The following is a 17450-nucleotide window of genomic DNA, read 5'->3' as shown; positions in this document are numbered from 1 at the left end:
GACAAACACACACATACATCATGCCCTCTCTGACCACTTTGAGATACACAAACGTGTCCTGTATTGGTAAATAGACTTGCACATTCTGAATAGAAGTCTTTCTTCAACAAGAGACACATAATAACACTAAATATGTGTTGGATTCTTTCTTCCCCTTGTCCTCATTTCCTTATAATGGGAGGAGGGACGGGAGCAGTTTTTCAAACAGACAATTTTGACAATATCTATTCATCCTCACGGCCCCAGATAATGGGAGGCTAGGCCATTACAATTTCAATTTCAGCTGTGTGGAACTGTTGCTCTAGAAACCAAACAAAATAATTGGTAAAAAATTTGATTTTGTAACAGATGACAAGAAATTTTGTTGTTTTGATTTGTAAATTGTGCCTGTGTTATGAATTTTTTAAATTATCACATAATGTGCAAATTAGGCCAAATGAATGTTACCCTACATTTATACAACATTTTCCGGAACATTTATACAAATATTTCAAGATAATTTATATATATATATATATATATATATATATATATATATATATATATATATATATATATATATATATATATATATATATATATATATATATATATATATTAAAAAAAATCATTCACACATACATTATATATTAAATATTTTTTCTAAATATCTTGACAATAATTTTTTCTTATTAAATGCATATTCCTTTAGTTGGGCAATCAAGTATCGCAATCAACAAAATATGAAAAAACACCAACCCATCACTGCTGCATGTCACACAAAAGACGAACGAAGGAGAAGATGAAAAGTGTCATTCACATTCGTTAATCAAAGTCTTAAATTAATTATTCGAGTAAAAAGTATTTTACAGTCCCTATTCCATATTCTCATGAACTAATAGTGGTAAAAGTAGCTGCTATCTTGACACATACATTTAATGTTATACATTTTGAAAACACATTGACAACAATATAGTAATAACTGAATAGAACAGGATAGGTAACTGTCTATCTTATGTGACTTTTTTTGTTAAACTTTCCTGTTGCAGTGGAAACTGAGCTGGCCGCCCCTTTTCAGCTGAACCGCAGCCTGCTTCTCTGAGGTGAAATGTGAGTGTGCTTCACACAGCTTATGAAGACAAAAGCAAAGGGTTAGATAACAACCCGTAATTCCCCTGACTTTTCAGAAAACATCAGCAGCTATATCACCTTGCCCTAAAACGTTCTTTCATGAGAGTATATGGAGGCCAGCCCATCTGGTTAGGATTGTGCCTCGTAGCATATGATATGGTTTAAACTTGAAAACAGACTTAATGGGTGATTGCTGAAGAAGATTTATTGAGAAACTGAGGAGCCAAATAAAGCCTGGCCAAAAACCCTAATAAAAGAAAATTATGCAATGTAATTTTTCAAAATATTCAATTTGATTTGATATAGTGTGCAGTGGAGTGACATTATAAGAGTTTACTTACTTAAAAAGGTATAGCAAGTCTTTTTGGAATATGGGACAGAAAAGATGATTATTTGACCAATTGTTTTTTTAAATTCAGTTCCTACTATTAATTCATCCATTACTGTGAGGGCTTAAATCAGTACCTTGTAATGAAACTGCAATGAAAGTGTTTTTTAAAAAATTGTTGGAATGTGAATGTGGGATGTTTCTTTATTGGTGCCGTTTATCTTTTACAAGATGATCATATTCATAATCATAGTTATTATGAATTAATTTCACAACGCATGTCTAATGTAGAACCGGCTACAGGAAAAGATAGCCCACATGGGCCAGAAAACACTGTTCGTTTTTTAATAAGCAATGACATAAGAGGATTGGAAACTTAAATTGAAACAAGCCACAAGAGACAACGCTAAAAGCCTACTCCAACCTTCAGCGAAAGAGACTATAATAGCCAGAAAGGACCAGTTTTGCGAGTGATAACATTGCTGAAAGACATCCTACCTTGACCTAACATTTTCCACAAAGGGGTTTTACATGTTGCTCATGTGAACTGAGAAATGCCCTCGTCTTTACTTTGATTACTTTGTTTTTTTCATTGATCAATCATTTGGTTTAGAAAGTGTGTACATGCTACATACTTTCTGCTGTTGTTTATAATACTTTGGTGGTAGCTAAATTTGGTTGCCCTCATTACATGTGAGGATAGGTGAGAAATAAAGATATCTGTCAACACTCTAGAGGTGCAAACTTGTAGCGTAGAAAGCACATGCACCTCAACTACAACTATTCAATGGATTGCCATGAAATTCGGTGCAGACATGCCTGAACTCCACAGAATGACTCCTAATGACTTCGGTGATCCCTTGACTTTCCATCGAGCACCACCAACTAAATTTCTACTTGTCCAATAATACTATAGTTCATGACAGGACTAAAGCTAACATAGTTAAAATGTCTATGAAGATTTTCAGTCATCCAGGTCATAGTTATCCAATGAAGGTTAAAGTCAAGGGCAACTGGACTTGGTTGACAATACTGGAAGACGTTTCGTCCCTCATCCTGAAGAAGTCCTTTGGATGAGGGATGAAACGTCTTCCAGTATCTTCATAAAAGTCTGACCAGCTCTACGATGGCCACTGTGAAGAGGATCAACCCTTTAATTTAGATAACATCATGGCCTTTTCTCTGGCACTACCCTCAGGCCAACTTAATTTTCCGATTAGTGGCAGGGATCTAAGAGGACCAAAGTTGTTTTTACATTGTTTTATCCACTCAACTGTTTTGTTTTCTGGTGTACAGTATAATGATTACAGCCTTATTAGTCTTTAGTGTCTGTGCATGTCAGACAGCACTAAGAGAAAGGACCACAAGCTGGTTACAAGGGAAAATCTTTCTCTTTAGTTAATTGACAGGTGGAGCTCAATGAGGGAATGTGTACGCAGTGGTCAGGACCAGATTATGAGATTACACAGAACCAGATTAGTAAGGTTGCTGTCTGGTAGGAATGTGGAGTGAAATACCCAAACGAGCAGAAAGAAAAACTCCTCTCACAAAAACTGCATAGCCATTTGAACTGTAGTTTTTGCTGCACTCTGATTTGCCCTTGTCCAGTACTTTAACCTAAGGCTATAACTAGGGATCATATTCAGTATTGATTAACTTTAACAATTTTTTCCTCAATTAAAACATTAATTGTTTAGTCTATAAAATATCAGAAAACTCTGAAAACGACAACATCCTAGAGCACAGTGAGGTCATTAAATGTCTTGTTTTGTTCAACCATCAGTCCAAAAGCTCAAAAAGTCAATTTACTATAATGTAAAACCAAAACAAAATTGTAGAGAGAACCTGGAACCATGAAATGTTTAGGATTTTTGCATGAAAAATGACTTAAATTATTAATTGATTAACAAAGTAAGTGTAATTGACTAATCGTTGCTCTACTTTTATCTTGTCATAAGGCTTACTTATCCTTCTTCTTGTATGACAGTTAGCGCTACTGGACCATAGCTCTTTGTTTACCGGTGTAATGGGTCTACCATTTTGTTTATATACATATTTGTTTATATGCTTACTTAGCTATTGATTCATTCAGAAGAAGAATACATGAAAACACAAAAGCATTAAGTGGAAATAAAACACTCTGGGTCTTTGCTCGTGCTGTTATAACATTCTGTATCACACGGTAAAAAGAGTTTAAATATTCCAAGTTTATGAACTGATAAGTGTTGACTTATAGATCAGCTTTGCAATCTATTTATATCTCCACAGTTTCTATGACAAATAAGATATTTCAATAAAGCATAATCAATAATATACTGTTACAATAATCAATAAACAGATAAAAATGTGAACATATCATTTATGCAGGGAAAGTCAGGGGAAAAAACAATAGGAAAGTGGAAGAAAATAAGAGGAATGAGATTATTCCTTGAAAATGACACAATTCACACCTACTGCCCGAGTCTTGCATGTAATTGTGATAAAAGGATGATTGATGAAAAAACATTTTATATATCTTTTAATTTTATCCACTTACCACGCTTGGTATTGGACTGTAGTATCAGAACAAGATTAATGTGAAGCAGAAAAGGACTATCTCTGTTCTTCTCCTGACATTTATAGAGTTTCAGGCAATGGCATATGGAAGGAGGAGGTGAAGGGAGTGAGAGATGCAAAAGAAAAATCTTTTTTCTTAAACACTACCATGAACAATACCAAAGAGAAAGAGGCTAACCATTTTTTGGCAATAGCCTAATTTGTTAACAGTAACAAAATTAATGTATCCCAGTTAAAATTATGATGATACATTGATTTTTAAAGTTGCTTAATTTACCACCCACAGTATAAGGCAAGGTAGGTTTTGGCAAGGGTCTCATAAAAACAGTAAAACAAACATGAAGTGCAAATTAGATCTGGATTATTCCTAAAGCCAGTAAGATTATTAAAAAGAGTAGAGGAGAGGACCAAAGTATGCCAAATAACATCGTCGACAGCAGCCAACAGCAACAAGGGGCCAACAGTTGATCAGTTGGAGGCATGGAGCTAAGTGACGTGGAGAATCAGTGAAAAAGCCAGTCGGTAGGCAGCTATTAATAACAGAACCTACTTTCCCTCCTGCATGTCAACAATGGAGGGTCTTGTTGAGACTTACTGGTACGTGTGTGTGTTTGTGTGTGTTTGTGTATCTGCGTGGCAAAAGCTTGCCTTGTCATCACAGATACTTGCCCAGTCTACAGGGGCCCCTCCCTGCAGAGTGTTTGTTGGGTGTGTGTGTCATTAGGCTATAAAGGATTACATAATATTGTCTGTACGTGCATGTTGGCGGATGCAACATGGTGGTTGGCTGTTGCAGCCACACAGATCAGAGGAAATCCTGTTTAATCCTTCCTCTAGAGAGCGCACAAGTTCAAGTTTGCTTATTATCATAGCAAGGAAAATATCCATTATAATAATAATCCAATAATCCACCATTGGATAATAATAATATCCAATGGTGGTTTACCATTAACCACCATAAAAGAGAAATAATTAAGATAATGAAACAAAAAAGGATGTATCAAAGCACACAAGGGGTAATTATTTTAAATGCATTATGAATCCTCTTTATCAGGTGTTCATTCATTTGTGTCCACACAGTTTATGTGTGTATTTTAAAGTATGGTGAAGTGGGTCTGAGTTCCCTGTCCTAATACACTTCAGTCATGGCTGTCACACAAATGTACATGCACATACACTCTTGCCCACTACCACTGGATGTTCATGTTGTTAAGGGCATTCGTCAATTTCTTAAAAGGGTCAGGATGCAAATAATCACCTGTGTTCGTGCAACCAGGTCCCATTGAAAAAAGACCACCTTTTGTCACAATGTATGTAGACAGTGACACGTAGGAAGTTAATTGTTATTAATTACGTGGACATAGAATTATTATATGTTGATATAATGTAAACTAAAAGTAAAATCATATTGAGTGTAAAATTCACAAACTTCAACTTTATTTGTACGCACATTTCAAACACGGGGGTGGAATTCAAAGTGATTCACATAATGTGAAGAAATGCATTAGAACGACAAAGTCAAAAACAATAAAAAACAACGTTTAAAAAAAATTCTCTCTCTCTCTCTCCCCCATATATATATATATATATATATACATACATACATACACACATACACACACACACACACACACATATATATATTGGAAATCTTTGGGCTTTGGTCAGCCAAAAAAAATTGTTATTTGACATTGTCATCTTGTGCTCTGGGGACTTCACACTTATTTGCTATGAACACATACTTTTTTATAGTCTAAATGATGAATCAATTGATTAAGAAAATAAGCTAAAGATGAACTTATAATGACCTGTTCATTAGCTGCAGCTCTATTGGCTACAGCACATAATAAATAGGCGCCTGTGCTCTCATATAACAGGTAAATAAAGAAATAAAAACACAAAAGACGCTTTGAAACTACTTCTAGGATGGCGGCACCTTTTATTATTGTTGCCATTTTAGCCCCTTCTGGGGTTACTATTGGATGAAATCAGGATGAAATGTGTGTACCCTGGTGGATGTTTCGGGTATTTATCTACAGTCTTGAGCATGGGAGGAGGGGCAGGAGGAGGAGGAGGAGGAAGAGGAGGAGCCGCGTGAGCCCGCAGCGTCACGTGGTCCGCCCTCGTCTCCTGTAAACATCCCTCGCATTCACCTCCGGCTACTTTAGGGGGAAGGGTTGCGTTGCTTTGCATAGTTGAAGTGGGCGAATTCTTTCCACTGTGTATTGCGAATTAAAAGTAAACCCAGTGAAGGAGTAAATAAGATACAACACTGCGAATATGAGTGTGAGGTCATGTGTCGAGGAAAGCTGCTAGTGCCTGGTTTGTTGATCAGAAAGCAACGCTTGTCCTAATCTGAGCTCGCAACCGCACCGAGGTCCGAAGACCAAATTAACGCCGATTCATAAGTAACGTTAGCTTTTTTTTTTTGTTGGTCAATCCTTTGAGGTATTTTTCCTCCGTAGGTATTAGTGTAGTAGTCGTTCGAACAGAAATGGACCGAGGAGGCTGCCAAATGAGCGGCGGCGGCGGCGGCGGTGACGGGCCCGAGCAACACGGGATGATCTCTCTGGAGGACCTGGAGTCTTTCTCCGAAGACCAGCTGTCAGACTCGGGCAACGGCAGCCTTGAAGAAGGAGGGGAAACCATGGAGGAAGACGATGACCGACTGCTGCATTACTGGCAGGACGTAGCGAGGGGACACCAAGTGGAAGTTTCTCAAGGTACAAAATAAGAAATACCAGGAGAACATTAACGTTTTGTTTAGCAAACATGTAACTTTTGGGGTTTTAGTCCAGCCCTCTTCTTTGGATTATAACCTTCTTTGCAGACAAGTAAAAGCAACTAAAGACAGGTTTACTTTAGGCTTACTTTAGTTAGGGAAAGTTACTTGGGTAACTTCCTCAATGCATACCACCACTGACTTCCAGTGAGGCAGCACATCTCCTGCCCCTCAGGGCCAAACTTTGGAGCGAACAGACAAATAAGATCAACTTCTAGCAGGGAGATGGACTGTACTTTAAAAGGCCAAACTACATCCCTAGTTATAGCCTTAGGTTAAATAACTACATGGTACAGGGTGAGTTGTGTTCATGTGTGGTCATGGGATGAAGTAAAGTGAAGTATCTCTGTTATTGTGGCTTTGGCCCCCTTTATTAAATAGGGTTAGGTAAAGTATCAATTACAAGAAAATTTGGTGATCCTCTGAGTGGAAAGTTCTCTAACTTGACGCTGTTGCACAGAAAGCAGGTGTTAACAATAAGAATTGAATTCACCTGCAAGCTAGTATTTCTATATTGTAATTGTGTTGTAATATCACAGACATTATAATAATACAGGAGTGGTATTACTGTAGGAGTATTGTCTAATACTAAAGCAGTAATAGTGTAGTAATACTTGAATGTGTGCAGGTGACAAGCTCAATAGAAATTAAAGAGTAAAATAGAATAATATGAGGTATTCTGTGAGGTATACACAGTAACTAGTTGTTAAACAAACCAAGGAGCAATTTATGATTTTGTGAGACCACTGTGCCCATGGATATTAATTCTCATGAAATGTGTTAGTAGTTCTCTCATATTTACAGGAATGTGGAATATCTGTAATTCGTCACTGGCGTAGAGTTTATTGAATTATTTGATTATTCCAGCCTCAAGATAAAGTAAGCAAAAAATCACAGTAAACGCACTGTTCACAGCTGCATCTAAGGATGATCAAACAGATAAAATATACTTTGGTAAACACTAGATGCCATATGTTCGTGTGTTTGTAGGTGCATGTGTGCAGTCTATTTGCAAGCTTTCTGGAATGTGGTCAGGATGCTTAGAGTTAAACTGCTTGGCAATCCCTACACTAAAAAGATGTCGTCCAACAGACCAGTTTCTGGAACGGGGTCCGACTTGGTCTGGTTTAAATTGGTCTTTACAGTCTAATGTCATGTCTTTGAATTTATTTTGAAGTGGCAACATTTGATTCAGATTTCAATAACTGATATTTCCACGGGTTCGTCTCCGAAGTTGTAACTATTCATTATTCCAACATTTTCTGTGGAAAATAGCTTGTATACTTCAAAAGTACCCGAATTTAATTTTGCACAGTGCAATGCTTGTAGCTTCAGGAGTCTGATTTTACCATACAAGCCCAGACGTTGCGCACAGCTGGAGACAACAACAGCAGTTGTTTTGAACTCTGGAGCCTTCCAACTCACTGCTAATCACAGAGCCTGGAAACACAGACCACAACAATGGACCCATTGAGATTTGCCAAACTTCAAAATTTAATTCCTGCTTCACAGCAATATAATGCTGTTTTCAAAACATACTTTTGATATTTAACTTCACCTTTTAGAGCATCAGCGATATCAGAACTGCACTGTTTCTTCATCTCGCTGGAATTTTTTCTCATGAATGGCTTCAGCTCTTTTACTACGTCATATGGTTAGTTGATCTTATTGGCTGAAGTTAGCCTGTGACTGATGGTAATACACAGGTGGTTCGTCCAATCACCTGCCATGTATTTTTTGAAAGTGCCCGCCCTTTTCCAAACAGTTGACTGGAAACAACAAACCAAATGAACATAAAAGCCCTCTTTCATTAGTTCAAGTTGTGTACAGTTTACTTGTTAGCCATGGTTTCCCAATCTTTGTGGCTTGTGTCTACTTAAAATGAATGAGTGCATTAAGTCATGAGCGGTTTATCCTGTGTGATTTTCCACCATAAAACTGTTCAGTTAAAATAACTGTTAGATGCTAGAAAGGCTAAAAATCTGTAAGATTTATTTCAATTATTGAAGCAAAGTCAGAACAAATTAAAATCATTTTGTGAAGAATGCATTTTTTTCATCTAACTGGGTTCCCACTGAGAATCCACATCCTCCTCCCTCTGCCTTCAGACCACAGCACTAATTAAGGACTTAGTACGAAACCTCTCGCTGGGGCTGTCTGACTCAGGGGGGGATTAGCTACCTTGTCTGTACTGGTATTGAGGTTGTGGCTGGTAAGTCCTGGACAACAACACTGAAGCTAAGGACACAGGCCAAGGTCGCAGTAAACTCCTTTCCTCTAATTGGAATGGAGTCTGGTAGACCAAGGTGAGGTGGGAGCTCTGCTTTGCCAGCAGTTACAGCTATCTGATTTGCTAATGTAGCTAATGCTACATATATATATATATATATATAGCTTTATTCCCATTGTAGCTACCAAGTAATTGTTTATAAAGCACTGTATAAAAAATTTTTTTTAAAAATTCCACAGAGATACCACCTTTATTGTTTAAATGGTATCCATGGCAACAAGTGTTATTGCAGCCTCCAGCAAACTGGGCAGCCATGAACACAAACATAGGGCACTTAAGAACCATTCATAGTACAGTATTTTATATCTTTGACCCTCGCAAGACAACCTAATGGTACAATACAAAATCCCTGTACAGACTGTAGGATTTTCATGCCCCATATTTTCATGAGCTCAGAGGAGCAGACACCATCAACTGAAAAGGATACATGAAGGGCTGCTAGCTCCTAAACAAAGATGCAGGCCAGGCGACACATCAGACATTCCCCCCAGTGGTTGTCAAAGTTCATAATGGAATGCAAAAATACACACACCCCACATTTGTCTCTGAAGCAATATGGCTCAACTTAAGGTATTGAGTCAACTGACATGAAACCACATAAGGCCCAAGTCTTGACACATTATAGCAATTTAGTTTCTGGATGGAGCTAGTGTACCTGGTGATGTATTTGAAGTTGGTATACTGGAGATTATTGACAGTTCTTACACAGTTTCCTACACACCTGTCTAACCATTTAGCATTATATTTCATTGCATTATGCCATGCACATTCACCACTTCCTATAGACAGCCTAACTTTTATTTTGCAAAAAATGTTTTTTCCATTGATCTTTCAGCAAAATTTTACATGTTTAAATACCTAAATCATGTGCTAATTTAATAAGAATATGCACTGAACTCTCTGTTTGCAGTGTTTCCCATTAATTAACGAGACCATGGCGGTCTGCCACAGTCTAATTTGCTGCGCCATAGTTTTCGAAATGAACCGAACAGTGCGAACTGACAGGCAGGTTAGTGACTTTATCCTGTCATTTTCTCTCTTTACAAAGACAAGTGTTTCAGTATGAGAGTCCTACCTAAAGAGAGGCTATGAAGTCTTCATGTTACGTGATACGAGAATTACATATATTTATCAAATTGGGTCGGACTTGATGAATTTAGCACGAGGATACACGTGTGAGAACGTCCGGTTTTCAAAATAAAAACTGTCTATACAGTATGGAAATAAGACTACTTGGATTGTATTCACAAAGTATAAAACATGTGTGTCCATTAAAAGTAAAAACACAACAACAAAATGTTACTTATAATACTTATTCTAATTTTGTATTCTTTAATTTAGGGTTGCTGGAAAAACATTAAATACATTTTTGTTGCTGCTTCATCACCATTTATAGCTATACAATGGGTTTATAATTAAATATTTTACAAGAGTACAAAATAGTTTTTTCAAGAGTGCAAAGTTCTTCATAGATAGCCTCTTAATTTTGTACCAAATTAATGCATTTAACTTTAAGATGTACAAAATTGTCTTCTGGGGGGGCACTGGTTTGGAAAGTGGTGCTAATGTAGAACACAACGCTCTTTAAGGATGTGTAGCTGTTGAAAGCAGATTACGTACGGAATACCTCAAAATAATGTCAGTTTTTCAGAAAAATAATATGTCAAGTCACATGACAACAGCCCTGTATTGATTAGAAAGCTCAGGTATAAAATGAAGTGTGTGTGTTGACAGTGCGCTCAGTGTTGGCCGTTCTGTGTCAACAGTGAGCGGCTCTAGCGGTGCTGCCATAGAAGCTGAGGAGTTTTCTTGGGTGTGTGTGTGTGCAGTGCATGCCTGTATGTGTGGATAACCATGCAGTGGATTAAAGCTGATGTGTTTTCTTCCCCCTCCATGTCTCTCTTATTGAAGAAACGCATAAACTGAGAGGTGATATTTTACTGTCAAATATTTGGTATCCACACTGAGCTGCTCCTAATCAGTCACTTATAGTGTGACCTTGATTTCATGAGAATCTGCTGAACGAGTTTCGTACTCTCACACACGCACACCCACCCGCAGCTTTGTTTGCCGTCATAGGATTGATCACCTAAATGCCACAGAGCCCTCTGACCCAGATATCCTCCGTGGTATTGATTGACAAAATGTGATTGAATTGGGTTCACCTTGAGTGCCTTATTTGACAGTTCGACAATGGAACATGATGCCATTACATGGGCTTTAAATGTGTGATGCGGGGAGAACTTAGTGGGTACGTTGCTCCTGTGGTCCACTCGTAGTATTATGCAATATGGTCCACACTACATACCGTTGCATGAACAAGCACGTACAGCTAAATTATATATCTGTAACCCATGTATAATAAAAAATAAATCTATAGCACGTTTGAATTCTTATGGTTGGAAAAAAAGTTGTGTCACCGAGGCACCCTCTGTATGGGGTCAAACTACATTGTCGAAACATAAAATACTGTTAAATGTCATGTGGTAAAAAGGTAAGATATGCTCCAGTATTTCAAAAGCACTGGCTACCACTCCCTGCCCCATACCTGGCCTAGGGCAGCTTTAGTCAGTGTTCTCCCCATCAGCTCCAATAAACATTACACTCTGCGACATCCTGGCACAGCGCTGTGCCCATCTGGCGGCCTTTGCTCACGCAAACTACCAATGCTGCCAGCCTGCAGATTACTGGAAGTGAGGATGTTTTAGACAGATTAGAGACAGGAGACTGCAAGTATGGATATGATATGAGTGGGAAAAGGTTGTATGGAAGTACTGTATATGTACTCTTATGTGCTCTATCAAGATGTGAATATAACACATAGCTTCTTCTTTGATATATTTAATTTGTCTTAATGTGCAGGCCCAAAACGCACAGTATCGAGATAAGAGGCACAATTGCATCTCGCGAATGGCCAAACTTGGCATTTGTTTTCCGGAACAAAGCAAGCGTCAGTTTATTTGTTTGCTCTCATAAAAAAAATTAAAATGTTTCTACTCTTGTAAACAATACTTTATTTTTGGACTACAGTTTAAACTGACCACATATTGTTTGTTTGTCTGTTGACAGATATGGCAGAGCCCATTCAGCAGCTAACCAGCAACAACCAAGGACGCAGTCAAAGAGAACACGTTCCTTTCACTCTCCTCGCACGCAAAGAGAAGGTGACCACGGCAATTTATCTATATACTTTCAGCTCATGTAACCCCGTCTTTCATTTTCATGTAAAGGGGAAAAGCTATTAAATTGGCTAGCAAGTACCTAGTTTAAAGTAGGTAAGTGTGCCTGCACCAGAGGCTAGACCTATATAGGACAGCCTTGCATTACAACCCAATCTTTGAAGAGTAGCAGTGAAAAACCTGCTCTCACAGCAATAGCAAAACATCCAAACTAGAGTTGTGAATGAACAAGAATACAGAAATAACTAAGATTAAACATGGTCATAGAGGAACAGATGATTCCAGAGCCCCTTTTTGTTTCTGCCATTCCAGTTCAATGTGATTTAATTGGTTGTTGGTTCATTTTAGGTCAGATATTGCCTTTAGATGAGATTAACATAATAAAAACTTTCATGTTATTGGCTTAACCAATGACAAATGGATTTCATAATACTGAGGTGCACTAAACATCTATAAAATCTTAAAAGCCTTGGACAATGATGGATATACGGTAACAACAAACACACCGGGCCTTTCCATAGACATCACGAAGAACCTCAACAGCATAATCTTCTGTCTATGATCACATGCAGATCTTCTGCACGGGAATGGGTCAGCTATTTATTTTCGGTCAAGATGATCGTGTCACCCAGTACAATAAGCCATCTAAACTCCTTAGGGGGGCGTATAAATAAAGAGGGCTAATTGGTTTAACTTGAGTTAATTAGTTCATTAAAACTTGGCTGGAGACTCAGGTTAAACAAAGGACAATCATGGAACCCTATTCTTAGAGCAGGTTTCAGTGCCTTGTTAAGGACAGCACATTGACTGCAAGCAGAATACAAACTGTAGGTCATGCACCTGACCTACAGCGGTGACTGCATGTTTGAATAAAAATGAATGAAACAAACTTTTCAATACTTGTTCATCTATGTTAGTATTTTTTAAAGTTCTAAGATGTTACCTATGGCCATTTTCTGGTTATTTAACAGTAGATAAAAGACAACTGCATATTTACAGTCTGTAACACATACTGATGTAGCTGATTAAAAAAATCACAGATGTAATAATTACATTAATAATTACATTACACCATCTCCCCTTGTAAAATGTATTCTGTCGAAATAGAGTTTGTAAATGTGTTTGGGGGCACACTTGAAGTTCTGACTCAGTCTTGTCATCTGCACCTTTTCAGTGTGGGGAGCTGCTGTACGAGAAACGCCAATACGAAAAGGGCCACTGGGCTTGTATAACAATGCACGAGGACACTTATGAACAGAGCATCTGCTATGGTTTTATGAGGATAATGAGATACATCTGCCAGCAGAACACCATAGGTAAGTCCACGAGGGAGGAACCATTAAAAATTATCAGGTTCTGTCTCTTTTTTCACATCTCCAGCCATGTCTTCATTTACAATTCAAATGCCTTTTTACTTTACATCTGTAGGCGACTACCTGGGCATGACGCTCCCCATTGTCACAGTGGTGCGCATGGATGAGAACCATTCTGTTATCTCCCGTGACGTCACTGTGGCTTATTTCCTCCCCGCTGAGCACCAGGCCCAGCCCCCACAACCTACTGACAATGAGATCGTCTTAGAGATCTGGCCCGCCACTACTGTATACACAAGGTCATTAGAGAAAAAAACTCTACCACTTATACTCTTCCTGAATTAAGTGTTTAATCGATGATGCTAGAATGAATGCTTGGCCTGTTTTTCCTTCTTGGCTTTGATATGAAAATATGATGCCTAATACTCACACACCACTCCCTTGCTTCTTCCAGGCCCTTTACCGGTCCCACCAATGAAGTGACCATCATGAATCAGATCAATGCCATGGCCGAGCTGCTCGACTCTCCTGTTGTGTGCGTCAATGACTCATTCATCGTGGCCGGCTACACCAACCCTGCCCACAGCAACCGCCAGAATGAGATCTGGTTCCTAGAGCGACCCTGAAGGACGAGGGGATTAAGCAGCATCCTATATCTGTGACCCTTGAGCCTCATAAAGACTCCCTTAACACTGCCGAAGCCTAGCTACAGCCTCAGGTGCAACATCCTCTTTAGTCACCACCACTACCTGAAACGAGGAGCAGCCCAGCACACTCAAGATCAGTCGGGGCCTGGGAAAAAAACATAATTCAGCCCTTACTTTACCCTCAGTGAATTTTTATTCATGTTCATTTAGATAGATTCACCTTTAGAAATGGACTAATCAACTGCCCAGCTCTCGTGGACACAAACCAGATGCTAAGGTTAAGCCTAGCATTCCTCGCTAAAAGATGAGATGGCAAAAAAAGCTTTCCTCAGCACAGCTCTCTTGTTAAAATGTTAAATAGTTTTAACTCTTAGCTCTCTGTGAACACAGTGACTTGTCATGCGGGGTGATGGTCAATGCCCAACAGAAAGAGGAGAAAAAAAGGGTTTCTCTGTCATGATTTCAACTATCGCTGTTGATCCGCTCTTTTTTTATTATTATACTACAGGTTACAAGTCTATTTGGTGCCAGTCACACTGCATAAACAGGTATTAAGTTTCAACAAAAAGTGCTATAGTTATCTGATAACCAACAATCAACAAGCAAGTTAACAACTGGATAGATAACATCCAGACCAGAACTGGTGGCTTCATACATATTTATGAATGAATGTACAGCTACAGGGTGAAAGTATAAACAAATGTCACACTTCTACAAACCAAACGCTGAAAAAAAACCTCACAGATCTTACTGCTGAATGACAATCATAGCCGTACTTATAAATTATATACATCCTTTTCTCCTCAGAAAATGATGACAATGCATTCCTCATTGTTTCAAGTCTGTTCACACACACAGGAATAGTTACCTATGTACCTCTTTCTCACACTCTTTCTACGTGCTACTCTGTGTCGACGTTGTGCGTGTATCCAAGAACCACCGCTGCCGATTAGAGAGACAATGCAACCAGGAGAAGACACAGAATATTTCTCCAGTGATTATACTCTTGTTTTTATTTTTTAAATAGAAGGAAAGTAAATTCTGTTTTTAATGTTCTATCACCAATCTAAGGAGAGTCTATAAAGTCAGAAGAATGTATGTTTATCTTCACTATATTTTATGCTAAATAACATGAAATGCGTCAAACCAGCTACACCTAGAGTTCACAGCAATGTAGGAATGTTTCTACTTTGGAAATTTACTGCTTGGGTGCCAGTGAAATAAAACTGGAAGTGAACTAGCCAAATCATCACTGTGTGAGGACTTTTAGCAGGACATGGGCATCCTATGAAATGCTTAGGCGTGAAGTTATTGAGGCCTATTACGTGTGTGTAAAATTAAATGTTACATTTTGTGCTCAAATTGAGAGAAAGTTGGTTTTATCTTATTTAAGAGGGAAAAAAGTAAAACAAAGAAATTAACTGTTAAGAAAGTTAGTATTGGGTTGGGAAGGTTGCCAAGTCAAGCAGGTTGATATGAAGACAACAAATCCAAAGAATGAATACTGCATCAAATGATTATGGAGTTGATGCTCTATGACAGCTGTCGTGTTCAAACACTTGCAAAGCCATGATAGATGTGGGCAGGCTTTCCCTTAAAGAGCCTGGCTATATAGGAAAATCAAGAGTGAGGATTTCATTTCTTTCTGCTTATTTTCATAGTGTTTTGCAAATGTGCTGTACTGTGAAAATTCAAGTGCAACATCTTTGTTCAATAAAAAATGTGCTTGTCTCCTGTCTTTTGAAATGGACAATGATGCTGAGTTTTGTTGGGTCTCATGCACAACACAGTTCTAAGATGTGTTTCAATAAAATGGTGTCCAGTGATACGGTACGGAGGAGCTCATGATTAACCTCTTGGGCTGCAACTAACAATTATTTTCACAATTAAACAAGTAGTTGTTTGGTCTCTAAAATGTTGATCAGTGTTTCCCAAAGCCCAACATGACGCCCTCAAATGTCCTGTTTTGTCCACAACCCAAAGATATTCAGTTTACTGTCACAAAGGAGTGAAGAAACCAGAAAATATTCAGATATGAGAGGCTGAAGTCAGAGAATTTGGACATTTTGGACACTCTAGTATATTAGTGTGCAGCCTATTGTACAATACAGTAAACGATTGATGGGAATTAACAATGGAGAATTTCGTTAACAGTGTTTAGTTTGCAGCCGAGGCAAAGGTACACGTAATAATGTAATAAATATTAAACATCACACGACGTTTTCATTTATTTGGAATCCCACAAAAATGTCAGTCCTAAATTACACACAACACAGGGTGCAAAAAACTGGCTTGGTCTCAGTGGCTTTGATGTTCACTGACATTACACATATTTTATCTATAAAACCTCCACTCATGCTCAATCAAAACCTCAATGCTAAGACCCGAGAACAGGAGGCTTTTTTCTGGTTATACGGATGAACACTGGTCTCTCTCTAAATTCCATGATCAAATGGCACAAAAAACTAAAGGAAAAGCACACAACTGAGCCTAAAACAAGACTTGTCTGCATTTTTCTAATTTGCTTAACAAACATTAAATTCCACCTGAATGGCTGCTGCAATGCTCATTTTACACTTGAGTACAGTGTTACTTCAATTTGTGTGCTCTGTCTGGTCAAATTAAGGGAGAGCAGTGGGAAATGGCGCTTAACCAGCAGGTTACAGATGCCCTCCGGTCAGGGGGTAATATGACACGAAGGTGAAAAATGAAAGTCAAAGCAATTAAAATCACAAACAAGAAAAGCTCTGTTATTACCAACAATCCAAAAAGAATCAGAAAGGAAGGAAGAAAAGTCAGAAAGAAGACCTAACAGATCTAAAAATAATATAAAACAGGTCTAAATGTTCAAATGCCTGTGTTACATTCCAGCTGTCCATCCAGCTGAGGCAGATGAAGTGTAGCTGCACATTTACAGCACAGTACACACAGACTGTGAACCAACCCCGTGACAAGAAAAGAGCCTGTAGAGTCCGTTAATAATCCAAAACCATGTAGTCCACCAGCACTAAAAGCCAGACCACCGAGTTGGACAGGATGTTGCTTTCAAGACCGATCAATTCATTTAATATTAATAATTAATTAATAAAACAACTGACCCAGTAAGAACCACGGTGCCGGAGGAAAGACATGATGCTGAGATTATACAGTAGGTTGAGGATTGTTTTTTACAACAGGAGCAAGCAAACTGTGACCACAAGGTGGCAGCAACACACCAAAAAAAGTCATGCTCCATAATAATGAAA

The 17450-nt window shown here is 38.3% G+C and overlaps 2 protein-coding genes across 8 annotated transcripts in view; one reads left to right on the top strand and one right to left on the bottom strand.

Annotated features, from left to right (window-relative positions):
- Positions 1-17450, bottom strand: part of fancm (FA complementation group M) — a 66353-nt gene that overhangs the window by 21252 nt on the left and 27651 nt on the right. The gene's annotated exons all lie outside the window — the stretch shown is intronic.
- Positions 6126-15951, top strand: soul3 (heme-binding protein soul3). 2 transcript variants are annotated; one of them, XM_046062121.1, is made up of 6 exons: positions 6126-6371; positions 6460-6717; positions 12136-12230; positions 13420-13561; positions 13674-13857; positions 14013-15951. In XM_046062121.1, the coding sequence occupies exons 2-6, from the start codon at positions 6489-6491 to the stop codon at positions 14182-14184; spliced, it is 822 nt and encodes a 273-aa protein (XP_045918077.1). In that variant the 5' UTR covers positions 6126-6371; positions 6460-6488; the 3' UTR covers positions 14185-15951. The 2 variants fall into 2 exon arrangements, with proteins under 2 accessions (XP_045918077.1, XP_045918076.1); XM_046062120.1 differs by having other exon boundaries at positions 6127-6717.

Source organism: Micropterus dolomieu, linkage group LG11, assembly GCF_021292245.1.
Source record: "Micropterus dolomieu isolate WLL.071019.BEF.003 ecotype Adirondacks linkage group LG11, ASM2129224v1, whole genome shotgun sequence".
NCBI classification, from domain to species: Eukaryota; Metazoa; Chordata; class Actinopteri; order Centrarchiformes; family Centrarchidae; genus Micropterus; species Micropterus dolomieu.
This window is presented reverse-complemented; position numbering and strand designations above follow the sequence as displayed.

What these genes read in the sequence shown, in the direction of transcription:
- soul3 (XM_046062121.1), top strand. Translation starts at nt 6,489, where the DNA reads ATGGACCGAGGAGGCTGCCAAATGAGCGGCGGCGGCGGCGGCGGTGAC. An exon ending in CTGCCAGCAGAACACCATAG is followed by an intron (nt 13,562 to 13,673) that starts GTAAGTCCACGA and finishes TTACATCTGTAG; the next exon opens with GCGACTACCTGGGCATGACG. An exon ending in GCCACTACTGTATACACAAG is followed by an intron (nt 13,858 to 14,012) that starts GTCATTAGAGAA and finishes TGCTTCTTCCAG; the next exon opens with GCCCTTTACCGGTCCCACCA.